General features: G+C 35.9%; 1 protein-coding gene across 2 annotated transcripts in view; it reads right to left on the bottom strand.

The window, feature by feature from the left end:
* Window positions 1–3323: 3323 nt before the first annotated feature.
* The window catches only part of LYRM7 (LYR motif containing 7), a 38245-nt gene continuing 24433 nt past the window's right edge, over window positions 3324–17135 (bottom strand). The window contains exons 6-7 of one of the 2 annotated variants that reach the window (XR_004301920.1): window positions 8293–8435; window positions 3324–3823 (exon numbers count right to left, since the gene is read on the bottom strand). Coding sequence is in view for 1 of the 2 variants with exons in the window: in XM_032425237.1 (XP_032281128.1) it covers window positions 8365–8435 (71 nt within the window). In the remaining variant the exon portion in view is untranslated. Of the gene's footprint in view, window positions 3824–8000; window positions 8436–17135 lie in introns of those variants that run through there. The other variant, XM_032425237.1, reaches the window with a different exon arrangement.

The raw sequence follows: 17135 nt of genomic DNA on the forward strand, positions 1-17135 counted from the left end.
AATGAATTTAAAGGTCAATATGGGTAGAATCGCCATGAGCATAAGTTTCCCCAATTACATCACTGAAATTCTCTTGCCATAGTCATCAAAACCACCTCCATTTGTCTAAATCCTACTGGAATTTTAATTGCAATTACCCTGCAACACTCCCTCTCCAATGAAACACTTTTTTCACTTGGCTTCTAGGACTCTACCCCTGGGGTCAACAAACTTTCTATATGGGGACCAGATAGTAATTTTAGAGTTTGTGGATCAGTTTCTGTTGCAGTTACTCAACTATGCCATTATAGTATGAAAGCAGCTATGGGGAAAATATATAAATGAACAAATGTGGTAGTAGTCCAATAAAATTTTATTTACAAAAAAAGGCAGTGGGTCAGATTTAGTCTCTCTGAGCCGCAGTCTGCCAACCTCTGTTCTACATTCTTTTTGGTTTCATTCCACCTTACTGGAAACTTCTCTGTCTCTTGTGCTTATTGTTCCTTATTTCCTTAACCTCTTAACACTGGAGTAACCTAGGACTCAACTTTCCTTCTTTAGGTATAATCAGTTTCTTGGTGATTTCATCCAATATTATGATTTTAAGTAGTTTATCTATATTAATGGCTGCCAAATACGTATGTCCAGCCCAGACAACTTCCTGAACTCCAGCTATTACATTTGATGTCTTATTAATATCTCCACTTGGATATCTAATAGGCATTTCAATCAATACATGTCCAAAACTAAACTCCTGATCTTTGTCCAAAACCTAGTCTGTTTTCACCATAATAATTGATGGCAACAATATATTTCCAGTTGCTCAGGCCAAAACTCTTGGGAATCATCCCTGACCCCTTTCTTTTTGTCTCACCTCACATTTAATCCATCAGGAAAACCATGAGCTCTATCAAAATATATCCAGAATCTTGGCCACTTCTTATCACCATCATTGCTGCCACTCTGGTCTAAGCCATTATCACCTCTTACCTAATTTATGCAACAGATTTCTAATTGATATCCATGCATTCAACCTTGCCCCATAGTCTCTTCTCAGCATAATAGCCAAAGTGATCTCTTTAAAAGTTAAAATCTTATCATATCACTTCTCTTTTCAAAACCATCTAATGGCTCTGCATTTTATTAAGAGTGAAAACCATAGTCCTTTTAATAGCCCACATAAACTGGAATCCACTCCCCACCTCCTTTTACCACATCATTTCTACAATTTCATCTCTTACTACTCATCCCATTAACCACTTTGCTCCTGTCACTGGGTTCTCTTCAAAGACAGCAGGCATGAACCAGTCATGAAACTAGCAGTTTGCTATTTGGAAAGCTCTCCCCTTAGATATATGCATGGCTAGATCCCTCACATCCTCACCTTTACTCAACTATCACTCGTCTTTACTCAACTATCACTTTCTTCATGAGAACTTCCCTGATCACATTTAAAATTGCAACACCCTACTGTTCCCAGCTTCCCTATCTCCCTTTCCTGCCTTTCCTTCTAATTTACTTATTAATTTTGTTTATTGTCTATCTATCACCTCCAGAAGTAAACTCCCCCAGGGCAGTGAATTAGTGAGTCCCAATAGGAAATAGATGGTACACTTAAAATACGGCAGCTTGAGAATGATTTACTTGTAAAGGGACTATTTACAAAACTATGAGTGTAGGGGAACCCACATGGATAGTAGCAGATGAGCTGTTGCAACCCCAGGCCTGCGGAGGAAAGGGAAGCTCTTATCCAAACTGGAAGGAGAGAATTGTACAGAACTCACCTTGAGAGAAGCTTTGGGGGATACTGCAGCCTGAGGCAACTTCTCAGGGATAGTCAGAAAGATAAATACCTGCCTTCACTCTCCTCCCTCCTTCTGATCTCCTGCCAGCATCTCTCATTAGAGAACCAGCCAAAAGTCAGAGGGTACAGAAGCCACTTGAGCTGGTTCATACAGGTCAGTACTCCCAGATAAGGTTGCAAGCAGGGTCAAAAAAGGCTGAAAGTGGATCTAAAATGACAAACAAGATAAGGCAGGCATTTTTGTTATTTGCATTCATGTCTGTATCATACTCACAATAGGTTTACAATAAAAGAGTGTCTAGGTCTCTCTGTTCAAAGAAGAGGGATGATTGATTATGCCAACTGCTACTGAGAGAATGAATAAAATGAGGACTAAAATTGACCTTTGGACTTCCAAGTGGAGGTCACCAGTAACTGGGACAACAAGGGTTTGATTGGAGTGGCAGAGATTAAGTCTTGATTGGGATCTCTATAAGACAGAGTTGGGAGAGAAGTGGCACAGTAAGCATAGAAGCTTCGTAGTAAAAAAGTGCAGAAAAATAGCGTTGAAGCTCAAGGACGGAGGTGAGTTCGATAAAGTTTTTTTTTTAAGATGGGAAATATTTCAGAATGTTGAATGCTGTTGAAAACAATCCAGTGGAGAGAAGGGGAAAAAAAGATTTGGTGGAGAGGGATAATTGTAGGAACAAAGTCCTTAAATGATTCCAATATATAGTAATTTGGGATATGATCACATTGTTTTACATGTAATCAGGAAAAGGATAGGCTATCCAATAAATGATGCTGAGGCAAACTTTTCTCATAAAAAAGGATAAAATTAAACCTCTCCCTCATATTATAAACAAAAATAAATTCTAGATGGCATAAAGGGCCAAACATAAAAAGCAAAACTTAAATGTTTAAAGGAAAATGTATTAGAACACCTCTGACTATGGAGTAGAAAAGAATTACTTAAAAAGGTACAAAAGCAAAAGAAATTTAAAAATGGACACACTAAAATAAACTCCCATACTACAGGTTTATACAAACAGTGTTAAAAGACAAGTCACATTATGGAGGAAGACGTTTACATCACAGATAACAGACTCAGGATTAGTACCCAATATATATAAAAAGGGATCAGTAAGAAAAAGCCAGACAATCCAAGAGAAAAAAGTGAACAAAGGATATGAACACACATTCATAAAGGAAAACTGTAATGACCAATAAACACAAGATGATCTACTTCATCTGTAATCCAGAAATGCAAATTAAAATGTGATACCATTTCATATCCATCAATTTGAAAAAAATGAGAGAAGTTATATATAACAATAGTGAGGATATGGAAAAATGGGACCTCTCACACAGTGTTGACTAGAATATAAACTGGTACAAATACTTTATTTTTTTTATTTGACAGAGACAGAGAGTACAAGCAGGGGGAACGGCAGGCGGAGGCAGAGGGAGAGGGAGAAGCTGGCTCCCCGCTCAGCAGGGAGCCTGATGTGGGGCTCGATCCCAGGACCCCGGGATCATGACCCGAGCCGAAGGCAGACGCCCAACCGTCTGAACCACCCAGGCGCCCTGGTACAACTATTTTAAAGAACAATTTAAAAATTCCTGGAAGGATTGAATATGCACATACCCCATGCCTCAATGGTTCTGCCTCCTCATATAAATTCAGATAAACTTTGGGTACAAGAATCCATGTGCTGGAGTTTTTGGTAAATTTGTTTGCAATATCAAAAAACAAGACAATACTATTGTTCATCAAGAGACATGGATAAACTAGTTCATTCTTACAATGGAATAAGACATAAAAGACCCAGATATTTATGCAACAAAATAGATCAATCCCATGTAAAAAAATAAAAAAAGAATAGATCTTTAAAACCTAAGTATGATGAAAATAAGTTACGGAACACATGGAGCATAACACCATTTATTTTCATTTTAAAACCTCAAAACAATACATTGTTTTGAATACACATACATTTGGTAAAAGTATAAAAACAAGTATGGGAATGATATCCACCAGCTGTAAAACAGTAATTATACCTGAAAAGAGACAAGAGAAAGAAAAGTGGGACTTTAGCTTTATAAGATTTTGTGACTTATAAGGAAGGATATCTTTAAACAAATATGGCAAAATGTAACCTCTGTCAAATGTGGGAATGAGGTTCATGAGTGTCCGATATACTAGATGCTAATATTTTTACTATTGCATAATTAAGTTTTAAATAAATCACTAGTAGCTTAAGTATTGTCCTTTAAAAATTATACATTGATCTACACACTGTAAAAAGTACTTAAGCATGCAGGAATTACCATAATAAAAATCCCCAATTTACCAGTCCTTTCACCAAATCTCATTCTCCTACCTAACTACAATTGATCCCTGAACAACCTGGGGGTTAGGGGCACTGAACTCCCACGCAGTTGAAAATGGACGTATAACTTTTTTTTTCCTTGAAGATTTTATTTATTTGACAGAGAGAGAGACAGCGAGAGAGGGAACACAAGCAGGGGGAGTGGGAGAGGAAGAAGCAGGCTTCCCGCAGAGCAGGGAGCCTATGCGGGGCTCGATCCCAGGACTCTGGGATCATGACCTGAGCCGAAGGCAGACGCTTAACGATGAGCCACCCAGGCACCCCTCGACATATAACTTTTTTTTTTTTTTAAATGTTTTATTTATTTATTCATGAAAGTCAGAGAGAGAGAGAGAGAGGCAGAGGCAGAGGGAGAAGCAGGCTCCCCGCCTAGCAGGGAGCCCGATGCGGGACTCGATCCCAGAACCCTGGGATCATGACCTGAGCTGAAGGCAGACGCTTAACCATCTGAGCCACCCAGGCGCCCTCGACATATAACTTTTAATTGCCCCAAAACCTAACTACTAATAGCTTACTTGTTGGCCTTACTAATAACATAGTTGATTAACACATATTTTGTATGTTATGTATATTATATACTATATTCTTAGAATAAAGTAAGCTAGAGAAAAGAAAATATTAAGAAAATCATAAGGACAAGAAAATATACAGTACTGTACTCTATCAAAAAGAAAAGGTCCACGTATAAGTGGACCCATGCAGTTCAACCCTTGTTCAAAGGTCAACTGTACTAACATTAAGCATGTTTTTTTTTTTTAAAGTATGTAGATTTCTATTCATTTGTGTGTGTATATATATATATGCATATATGCACAAATGTGTGCACAAATACTTTTGTATGTAAATGCATTCATAGATAACATATATTCTGTGACTGGCTTCTTTCACTTGATGGTATATATATTTTGCATCAGTCTTTTCAACACCTGCATAATATCCCAAAGCTACATTTCCTATAATTGTTGCCCTAAATTTGGAAATTTAGGCCATTTTCAATTTTTTACAATTATAAACAATGCTACAGAAATTCCTATACATATATCTGAGTGTTAATTTATTAGTATTCTCGTGTGCTATGGAGATAAAAGATTGAGTAATATGTTTATTTTATTATTATTTTTTAAAGATTTTTATTTATTTGACAGAGAGAGAGAGAGAGCACAAGCAGGGCGGCAGGCAGACTGAGAGGGAGGATCCCCGCTAAGGATCCCTGCTAAGCAAGGAGCCCGACATGGGGCTCGATCCCAGCACCCTGGAATCATGACCTGAGCCGAAGGCAGATGCTTACCCGACTGAGCCACCCAGGTGCCCCAATATGTTTATTTTAAATTTTGATGTCAATTTTCCTTTCAAAAAGGCTCTATCACTTACATCCCTTCCAGAAATATTTGAGATTGCCCATTTCCTCACACCCATGTTACTTTTACAAATAATGGATATGATCAGTTTCTTTAACTTTTGCAAATTTGATGAACAAAAAAAGTTTCATATTGTTTTAATTTACATTTCTCTGATCACTAGAGAGGCTTAATATTTCTTCTTTTGTGAACTTTTTATTTATATCATTTGTCCATTTTTCACTGAGTTATCTTTTACTGAGTCATAGGAGCACTTATATCTTAAAACTATTTTAATCATTATGTTGGCAGCAAATATTTTCTGTAAACTTTTTTTATAGTAGCTTTTACAGAGTACAGAAGTTACATATTTTTACATAGATGTATCTTTAATCTTTTGGGATTTTGATAGATAACATTTAAACTGTTCATGTCCATAATTTTCAGTTGTCCCATCTAGGAACATAGTATGTCTTTCATTTTTAAGTTACACAGCTTTTTAAAAAAAGTCTATTACTATTTTATAGTTTTGTCCGCTAATATAAACACGATCTTTTTTCTTATATATATACAAGATATATATATATCTTGAAGAAAATCTCAAAGCCACTGGCTTTAATAAAATATGCATGTGAATTATTAATCTCTATTGCTCCTAATGGTAAGTTTATAAAAAAAAAATCTGTTGAGATATTTAAATTAATGTGAATGAAGAATGGAACACAGGAATTAAGATTAAAGAAAAAAAGCTAGGGGGGGCGCCTGTGGCTCAGTCAGTTAAGCATCTGCCTTCAGCTCAGGTCATGATCCCAGGGTCCTGAGATCGAGTCCTGCAATGGGCTCCCTGCTCAGCGAGGAGCCTGCTTCTCTCTCTCCCCTTGTTCCTTCCCCCTGCTCATGCTCTCTCTCTGTCCAATAAATAAATAAATAAATCCTTTAAAAAAAGAAAAAAAGCTAGGAACTACTAAAAATGTTCAATATTACTGAAATAATTAGAATATATTAAGTTAACCTAGGTCAGCCAACTTTCCTCCAAATATATAATATAGATACTTAATGAAACAATACTAAGTCAGGGAATTTATCAGTGATTGTACTGTGACAACTTTCAACATTCTTTTATAAGAGCAAATTTCAAATATGAAACAAGTAGGTATAATTTCCACATAAATAATAACTACACATGGGAGATGAAAAATTAACGTTGCAAATCGTTTGACATGTATAAACCATTTCACAGACTACTAAACACTCTTCTCACAAGTATTAGAAGGCATTAAGGATAGTTAATGGCTTAATGTTAAGTGTAATATGTCTGAGGAATTTAGCAAAATCTTTGATCTCTTAAAATTAAATTATTTTAAAATATGACATTTTATATCCACTATGGATATACCCATGTTTTGCCAACAAAGCTTGCATTAAGAATCCTATAAAAATTGAAAACTCTGTATCATTACTGAATGGGAGAATTGGTCAGTGAATGGGAGAGAACACACTGCTCACTAAGAAGAGAATGGTAAAGATACACAGATAAAAGAGAAACAAGAAGAATATTAAATACAACTTTTTAGTTCCCACCATTAGATGGTAGAATGACACACTGTTTTGTGATACTGCCACTCACGTCAGGGATGGATGGGACATGTGGAAGAAAAGCCATCTAAGTTTTATTGATTAAAATCGAAAGAAGGTAGCCACATATTACATTTTCACAATAAAGTCTAGCTGTGGCCTAAGTACACTATTTCTACTAAGGATGTATTACATAGTTTGATTAAGGGTCATTATTTCCTAAAAAAATTAGGATTTCTTTATTCCACAGTGATCCTAGGTGATTTTGATATTTTATTCATCTATCTTCAGAAGACTTATTAGAAAAATGTCTTTACAGGAACAGAGAGATACTCTATCTCTGAAAGGAAACTGAATAATTATTTGTTAGCTACAGAAATAATTTCAGTGCTGGGGCACCTGGGTGGCTCAGTCGTTAAGCGTCTGCCTTCGGCTCAGGTCATGGTCCCAGGGTCCTGGGATCGAGCCTAGCATCAGGCTCCCTATTCAGCGGGACGCCTGCTTCTCCCTCTCCCACTCCCCCTGCTTGTGTTCCCTCTCTCGCTGTGTCTCTGTCAAATAAATAAAATCTTTAAAAAAAAAAAAAAAGAAAGAATTTCAGTGCTTTAGGAAACAAAGGCCACCTTCTGTGGAGAGTTGGCACATACTGTGATTTTTTTTGACCAATTTAATGTTTATGGAACTAAACACAAATTTAATCTAATAATTTTAATCTCACAGTTTCATTTCACGTGGGAGGAAAACCCACCAACTTGTCAAATCACTGCATTCTTAGTTATGTTAAGACCAAAGTACTCAGGGCGCCTGGGTGGCTCAGTCATTAAGCATCTGCCTTCGGCTCAGGTCATGATCCCAGGGTCCTGGGATTGAGCCCCGCATCAGGCTCCCTGCTCAGCGGGAAGCCTGCTTCTCCTTCTCCCATTCCTCCTGCTTGTGCTCCCGCTCTCCCTGTCTCTCTGTCAGATATATAAATAAAATCTTAAAAAAAAAAAAAGACCAAAATACTCATCAAGGTCAAAGAGAAATGAGTATGACATACCTCCTGAGCATTTATTTTAGTTTATAAAGTTTGATTTTTAAAGCAAATAACATGTCTTATTTAATGCTGTCTAGGAATATTTAACTATGTTCTGCAGTTTTCAGCAATGTCCTTTTAATGTGAAATTTAATTATGAAGTGATACTTTAATCATTCATTTTCAATAGGCTGGTTCTGAAATACTTGCATTTCCAAAACTTTTGCCAGAGTTATGTACTTAAGATTAAAAACTAAAAGACTTGATTTTATCCTAGAAAACTCATTGCTTCTGAGTTGGTGCATCACAATATGGCACATTTTCTATAAGGAGCTCTTTCCTAGGGACCAATTCTGAAAGAAAAACAAAAAGAATAATTGATATCATTAAAATTAAAATAAAATGAACATACTCATTTCCCTCTAAAATTTCTAACAGTAAAATACTGAATTTTAAGGTAAATCTTCCAGAAATATTTCATTTCAGATAACTTCAAAAGTGAAGTCTTGATTTTAAATGGAAAACTGTTAACAGGATTCTCATTTCAGATTATATTAAAACATCTATGATCAACTTAACCCTTTATGATTTATTAAATATAACTAATTACCTGAACAGAATTCGGCTAATATACATTATCACCTATCTGATGAGAGATTACTGATAATTAAAACAATCAACTTGATTATTAAACTGCGTACTATATAAAAAGCAAGACCATTTTCCTAACTTAAAGACTCTAAATGAATTTTACAGAATAGTGGTTCTTAAATGGGGGTGTTTTGGGTTGTCGTACCAAGTGAGAATGCTACTGGCATTTAAAGAGCAGGAGCCAGAGATGTATGGGACAATCTGGTGCAGTAAAGAACTATGCTGTTCAAAATGTCAACAGTGCCCCACTGAGAAACTCAGTCAAACAACAACAACAAAAAATATAAGTCTTCGGTGAGACATCCTACTGGAGGTCAAGTGAGAGAGAGCTCTTAATTAAGATAAGAAATTTTGTAAAGATCAATGATTTTTCCTTTTTTTTTTTTCCAGGAGAGCTGAATTCAGGTATCAGGATCAAAAAATGCTCACATCACATTCTATGAAATAACTTGGATATACTCTTCAAAAATATCTTGGTCAGGAAAGACAAAGAAAGATTGAGGAATTGCTCCAGATTAAGGAAGACTAAAAAAATAGTGACTAAATGCTATTTGTGTGATCCTCAATTGGATCCTAGACCAGAGGGAATTTTTTTCTTCTACTAGAGAAGACAAGTTAGGACAAATGAAAACATCTGAATGGTAGAGTTGTATCAATGTTAATATTCTGGTTTTGATAATTACACTGTGGTTTTATAAGAGAATATCTTTGCAAATTTAGCAAACACATATGAAAGTATTTTTAAGAAATACACTCTTTCTCCAAATCTAATCTTAGTGGGCTGTCATGATTTTAAAAATGACTATTTGGGGGTAAAGAGGCATTATGTTTACAATTTACCCTCAGAACATTTAGAAAAAAAATGAGGGATGGATAATAAAACAAATGTGGTAAATGTTAGCATTTGTGGAATCTGGGTAAAGGAAATTTCCATACCCTTCAACATCTCTTACATCTTTTCTGTAAATTTGAATTATTAAAAAAATTTTTAAAAAGGTATCAGTAAAACAAATTCAATTGAAAAGGAAAAATAGCTGATCTAACTAAAATAATGTTATGAGCCAGATGATAAATGCGGTTTACCAAAATGAAAATCAGCTAAGTAATTATTATTTAATCACTGTTTATCTCTCATCTGCTTCTACCAATCTTTGGAGATACCACCAGAGAACAAATTACAGTTTAGGTTTTAACGTATTAGCAATGGCAGTAAATTGTTTCACTTATCAAACATATATGTGCCATTTTATGCTGAACATTATATCACAAAATGAAAATGCAGAAGTGAATACAGAATAGTCTCTTCAGTATAACATAGTGACTGCAGTTAATAATACTGTATTGCATATCTGAAAGCTGCTAAAAGAGTAGATCTTAAAAGTCCCCATCCCAAGAAAAACAATTTGTAACTATGTAAGCAGACAGACATTAACTAGACTTACTGTGGTAATCATTTTGCAATTTATACAAATATGGTATCATGTTGTACAAATGAAACTAATATGTTTTATGTCAATTATACCTCAATTAAAAAAAAAGTCTATTTAACTTCAAGGAGTTTACAATCTGGTGGAAAAGAGAGATTAACCAAAAGTCCAACAAACAACAGTTTAAAATAAGAGATTTAATTTTCTCACATATCAAGAAATACAGATTAAGGCATCCTGGGCTACTGCAGGTCTTTACTACCACTAAGAAGCCAGGCTCTTTTTAAATTCCTGCTCTGCTATCCTTCATGTGTGATTTTTGTCTTTACTGCTGCTGTGACATCACCATCTATACTCCAGGAAGGGAGAAGGGAAAAGGGCAAAAGGAGACTGCTAGGTTGACTTATGTCTTTTTAACAGGAAAACAATACCCTTCTTACAACAATATCCAATACACAACTGCTTAGGTGGTCAGAAAGGTATCATGTAGTCTGAGAAAGAACCTTTTTTTTTTTGGCTTGGCACACTGCACCCCAACAAAATTTTTCAGCTGGTAAGAAGGAATGGATATTGTGGTAACAAGCAGTACACCCTCTTGGCTACAGAACATGAATATATACCCTTTGTTTCATATACAGAATATATCCATTTACTACTTGACCCCCAAGGTCCTATCCAGATTCGAACTGAGTCCCTCTGGCTGATGTGCTAGCCTTTCCATTAGGTCTAGCCAGGGCCCACACGGTAGTTACCTATTGGACTACCGTAAAGAATAAACAGATACAGCAATAAAAACCTGGAATAGGAAACATATGGCAGTCACTGTTCCACAGTAAATCCTAAATGCTGCTGGACAGGAAGAGCAAGAACCCCTTGCTTTTGGCAAAGCAATAAAGTCCTTAGTCAGTCAATCTGGTAGCACGTATCCTGTTTTCTGGGAGACTCAAAGACCCTCTCTTGTCCATTGTTCTTCAAGGCTCCTGGTTCTGTATGTTGGGGAAATGCTTGCCCAGAGGCGAGGATACTGGGAAAGATGCCCTTCTTTGAGGCTCTGAAGCTTTCACTTTCTACTGATGAGTTCAGGGGCCCAGGGATGGCTTTAAGAGTTGAAGTGAGCTAGCCAGGCTTGGGGTTTCTTGGCAATATACTCCATTCAAAATTATTTTTTTCTAGTCATTTCTATGTACAAGTAGCCACAGGCAAACACCCTGAAAAAAAATTTTTTTTTTAATTTTTTTTTTTAAGATTTTATTTATTTGCGAGAGAGAGAGAATGAGAGACAGAGAGCATGAGAGGGAGGAGGGTCAGAGGGAGAAGCAGACTCCATGCTGAGCAGGGAGCCTGATGTGGGACTCGACCCCGTGACTCCAGGATCACGACCTGAGCCGAAGGCAGTCGCTTAACCAACTGAGCCACCCAGGCGCCCCACCCTGAAAATTTTTAAGCATGAAGATTTTCATCCTTTGATAATGGCCTCTATGTTCTGCCCATTCCCCAACCCTAAGATTAATGGATACTCCTTAAAGTAATGAAAAACTATAGGCTCCATTGAGTAAATGCATTGTATATCTCATCCTTGTTTGGAAAGTGGGAACGGCTTGAGGCACTGATTTTATTTCATGTCAGAACTCAAAAGCCCCCTGCTTGTATTGGCTATAGGTTTAGTGAATAAGAGCAATTCTCATTTTCAACACTGCCAGACTCTAAATCTCAAGTATAAGACTCTCAATCAGGATGTAGACAGAAAAGTGTCCTTAGCAAAATAGTACTTCCTTCCATATTTGCTTTGCACCAACTAGCTTAATCTGCATTCATCCTCTTTTTCAGAATTTTGCTGAAAGTAGGAAGAAATAACCAGAACACCTTGACATTCTGGTTATTTCTCTTATTGCTGTAGCCTCAGCTGGTACTTGGTCTGTGTCTCAAGAAACACGATGAGGCACTGACCTCATGTTTCATCACTACATAACAAGGACCACCAGCCTAAAGACTGTAAAGGTCAGGTCCACAACAGTCCTATCCCCCTCTGTCCTTGCCTTCCATTCAACTAATTTCACATTTTAGGCTGTGTAATTTTCAGTATCTCACTTCTGGTAACAACTTCTGTTGTTTTTGGTTAAAAGTAACAGAAGCTGACTCTGGACGATTAAGCAGAAAAGTCATTTATTAAAAAGGTTATTAGTCTAACTCAAGCAATTATTGTGAGGGCTTAAGAATCAGGCAGGCTTAAGGCTAAGCTTCCAGCAACAATGTACAAAGCCACACCACAAAACTGGCCTGATGATGAAAACTACTGCTGCCTATTGGGCACTAGAAGAAATTGCCACCAATTCTACCACCATGGAACACAAGATGCTACATTTCAGATGCTGCTGGAAACTCAATTTTTTTGCTCCTGCCACCACACCAGTGCGCTTCTGCACCAGTAACTTGACTCTGCAACCACTGATGCTGCTCTTGCCTGCAAAAGAGATTCTATGCCAACTGCCTTTTCTCAAGTTCATTTCTGAATATGAGTGAATACACTTCACCTATGTCAAATTCTATGCTAAGCTGTAAAGAAAACTGAGGAACTGAATTTTCTAGATTCTATGATGGGAATTTAGAACTTAAGTAGATGGAAATACCTGAAACAAAATTATCAATTCAAAGAGTGGTAAATAACCAGAAAACCTGTCAAATATTCACTACTCCATCCCTTCACCCAATTCACCTTATTAGGTAATCTCTGGAATCAAAAAGTGCCCTATAATTGAATTTTTCTAAATTAACTGTTAGCACTTTCATAGGCCAAATATATCACAGGTGTATTCATATGCTGTATACTATTTTTCACTGTAATGTTGCTTTATTGATTATAAAATCCCTGACTTTGCTCTCTATATTAGATGTCAATGTACCATAACAGCATAAGTTTACTGAAGTTGTCAGATCTTGAAAAAGAACTATACTGAGATCATGATTTATTTCCTGTACTTTAGGCTCCTGAAAAACCTTATCTATTATGGTCATATGAAATGTATCACTTAAAAAGTAATTTCTTAAAATAAAAAGGCTTTAATCAAAATTTAGGTCAAGATTAAAGATAAATAAATAAATAAAACAAAAGAGGAAGGAATATTTCCAAACTCATTTCATGAGGCCAGCATTACTCTGATACCAAAGGACACTATAAGGAAAGAAAACTAGAGGCCAACAACCCTGATGAACATAGATGTAAAAATCCTCAACAAAATATTAGCAAACCAAATTCAACAATATGTGAAAAGGATCACACATCAAGATCAAGTGGGATTTATACCAGGGATGCAAATCAACATCTGCAAATCAATGTGATACACCCCATTAACAAAATGAAGGAGAAAAAAAAATCATAGAATCAACTCAAAAGACATAGAAAAAGCATTTAACAGAATTCAATATACACCCATGATAAAAACTCTCAGCAAAATGGGTATCACAGGAACATACCTCTACATAATGAAAGTCATATATGATAGGCCAACAATTGACATCATACTCAATGATAAAAAACAGAAAGTTCATCCTCTAAGATCATGAACAAGGATGCCCATTCTCATCACTTCTATTCAACACAGTACTGAAAGCCTTACCCAGAACTAGGCAAGAAGAAGAAATAAAAGGCATCTAAATAAGAATAGAAGAATGGTCTCTATTTGCAGATAATATGACATTATATATAGAAAACCCTAAAGACTACCAAAACTGCTAGAATAAACAAATTCTGTAAATTTGCAGGATAAAATATCAATACACAAAAAATCAGTTGCATGCCTATATACTAATAACAGACTATCAGGAAAAGAAATTAAGAAGATCCCATTTATGATTGTGTCAAAAATAATAAAATACTTAGGAATAAATTTAACCAAGGAGGTGAAAGACCTGTATACTCAAAACTATAAGATAGTGATGAAAGAAATAAAAGACAATACAAATAAATGGAAAATTATTCCATGCTAATGATTTGGAAGACTTAACACTGTTAAAATGCCCCTAATACCCTATGGAATCTACAGATTCAATGCAATCTCTATCAAAATTCCAATAGCATTTTTCACAGAAATAGAATAATCCTAAAATTTATATAGAACTCCAAAAGACTTTGAAAAGCCAGAGCAACCTTGAGAAAGAAGAACAAAGTTAGAGACATCACACTTCTTGATTTCAAACTATACTACAAAGCTGTAGTAATCAAAGCAATATGGTATTTGTGTAAAAACATAAGAATAGATACATAGATCAATGGAATAAAACAGAGGGCCCAGCAACAAACTCATGCATATACTGTCAATTAATTAACAACAAAGGAAATGGGAAAGGATACAATAGGAAAAGATAGTTTTTTCAATAAATAATTCTGGGAAAACTGGACATCCACATGCAGAAAATGAAAGTGGACCTTTATCTTACACCATACACAAAAATGAACTCAAATGGATTAAAGGTCTGAACATAAGACCTGAAACCATAAAACTCCTAGAAGGAAACACAGGGGAATAAGCTTCCTGACATTGGCCTTCGCAATGATTTTTTTGGATTAGACATTGAAAACAAAGGCAATAAAAGAAAACATAAGTAATAGGACTAAATCAAACTAAAAAGCTTCTTGTACAGCAAAAGAAATCATCAACAAAATGAAAAGGCAACCAATGGGATGTGAGAAAATATTTGCAAATCATATATCTGATAAGAAGCTAATATCTAAAATATATAAAGAACTCATATAATTCAATAGCAAAAAACCAAACATATAATTAAAAATTAAATTTAAAAATTCGATTAAAAAGGTGCTGAGGGGGCGCCTGGGTGGCTCAGTCGTTAAGCGTCTGCCTTCGGCTCGGGTCATGATCCCAGGGTCCTGGGATCGAGCCCCACATCGGGCTTCCTGCTCAGCGGGAGGCCTGCTTCTCCCTCTCCCGCTCCCCCTGCTTGTGTTCCCTCTCTCACTGTGTCTCTCTCTGTCAAATAAATCATAATAATAATAAAAAAAAAAGGCGCTGAGGATCTGAACAGACGTTTTTCCAAAGACCTATAAATGGCTAATAAATACATGAAAAGGTGCTCATCATCACTAATCATCAGGAAAATGAAAAGCAAAACCACAATAAGATAGCACCTCACGCCTGTCAGAATGGTTATTATCCAAAAGACAAGTAAGAAGTGGTGGCAAGGATGTGGAGAAAAGGGAATCTTTGTGCACTACTGCTGAAAATGTATATTGGTGCAGCCACTACAGATAACAGTATGTAGTTTCCTCAAAAAATTAAAATAAAATTACCATATGATCCAGCAATTCCACTTCTGGGTATTTATTCAAAGAAAATGAAATCACTATCCTGAAAATATATCTGTACCATATGTTCACTGCAGCATTATCTGTAATAGCCAACACACTGAAACAATCTAAGTGTCCACTGACAGATGAATGGATAAAGAAAATGTGGTGTATATATATACATGGTGGAATATAATTCAGCCATAACAAAGGAAGGAAATCTTGCCATTTGTGAAAACATGATGGGCTTTGAAGGCATTATGCTAAGTGAAATAAGTCAGACAAGGACAAACACTATATGATCTTACTTACATGGAGAATCTAAAACAAATACAATAACAAAATTCTGAACTCACAGATACAGAGAACAGATTAGTGATTCAGAGGTGGAGAGTATGGGGACTGGATGAAATGGGTGAAGGGGGTCAAACAGTACAAATTTCCAGCTTTAAGATAAATAAGCTCTGGGGATGTAATGTACAGCATGGTGACTATACTTAACAATACTGTACTGTATATTTGAAAGATGTTAAGAGAGTAAATCTTAGGGGTGCCTGCCTGGTTCAGTTGGTGAACATGCGACTCTTCATCTCAGGGTTGTGAGTTCAAGCCCTACATCAGGTGTAGAGCTTACTTAAAAAAATAAATAAAAGTAATTTTTAAAAAATTTTTTAAAAAAAGAGAGTAAATCTTAAAATTCTCATCATAAGAAAAAAATGTGTAACTATGTGTGGTCATCAAAGTTAACTAAAAACTTGTAATCCATGTTAATTGTATTTCAATTAAAAAATCTATCAATGGCATGGTTTATAACAGTTTGGTAATCAGAGAGTTGTTTAGGATATAAATAAATTATAGGACATTAAAATATTTAGAATATTTAGCTCCACAGTTCTAGCAATGTCTCTAAACATATTAAGCACACAAATATATATAAGCTCAAATTAAAGAACTTGAAGAAAAACTTTTTTTTTCTAAGAACCTGTCCTGACCCACCAAGTGCTGGATTTGGAACTCTGCCTATGTGCCTCAACAACACCTCTGCCTCTCTTATCATGGCACCCAAAGAACTGTAATACTTAGCTGTTTGTTTTCCACATAGCACTCTAAGTTCCATTAGGACAGGAACTGTTTTTTTTTTTTTTTTTTTTTAAAGATTTTATTTATTTTTGACAGAGAGAGAGTGTACAAGCAGGGGAAGCAGCAGGCAGAGGGAGAGGGAGAAGCAGGCTCCCTGCTCAGCAGGGAGCCCGATGTGGGGCTTGATCCCAGGACTGTGGGATCATGACCTGAGCCGAAGGCAGACGCTTAACCATCTGAGCCACCCAGGCACCCCAGGACAGTAACTGTCTTGCTCATTTTCTATTCTCAGTGCCTAGCACAGTACGTAGTCAGTAAACGTTTGTTGGATCACATGAACTTGCCTCAGAATAAAAACCATATGATAGTTTTAGGTGAAGACAAATATAAAAAAAACAAAGAACAGAAGTTTAAAAATGCACTTGAAATAAAGAATAGTTTCCTGGAACTTTTTTATTTTAATATAACACACATGTACTTTGTTTGTCTTTCACATATAGTCCAGAGAAGAAATTTAAAAAATATGGATAATGCTGTTTAGAAACAAAGTATGATTAATATATAGCCATGTGAAGCCCTGAGTTTTCTTGTTCACA

The sequence above is a fragment of the Phoca vitulina genome, unplaced genomic scaffold (genome assembly GCF_004348235.1).
Source record: "Phoca vitulina isolate PV1807 unplaced genomic scaffold, GSC_HSeal_1.0 scaffold32, whole genome shotgun sequence".
NCBI lineage: Eukaryota > Metazoa > Chordata > Mammalia > Carnivora > Phocidae > Phoca > Phoca vitulina.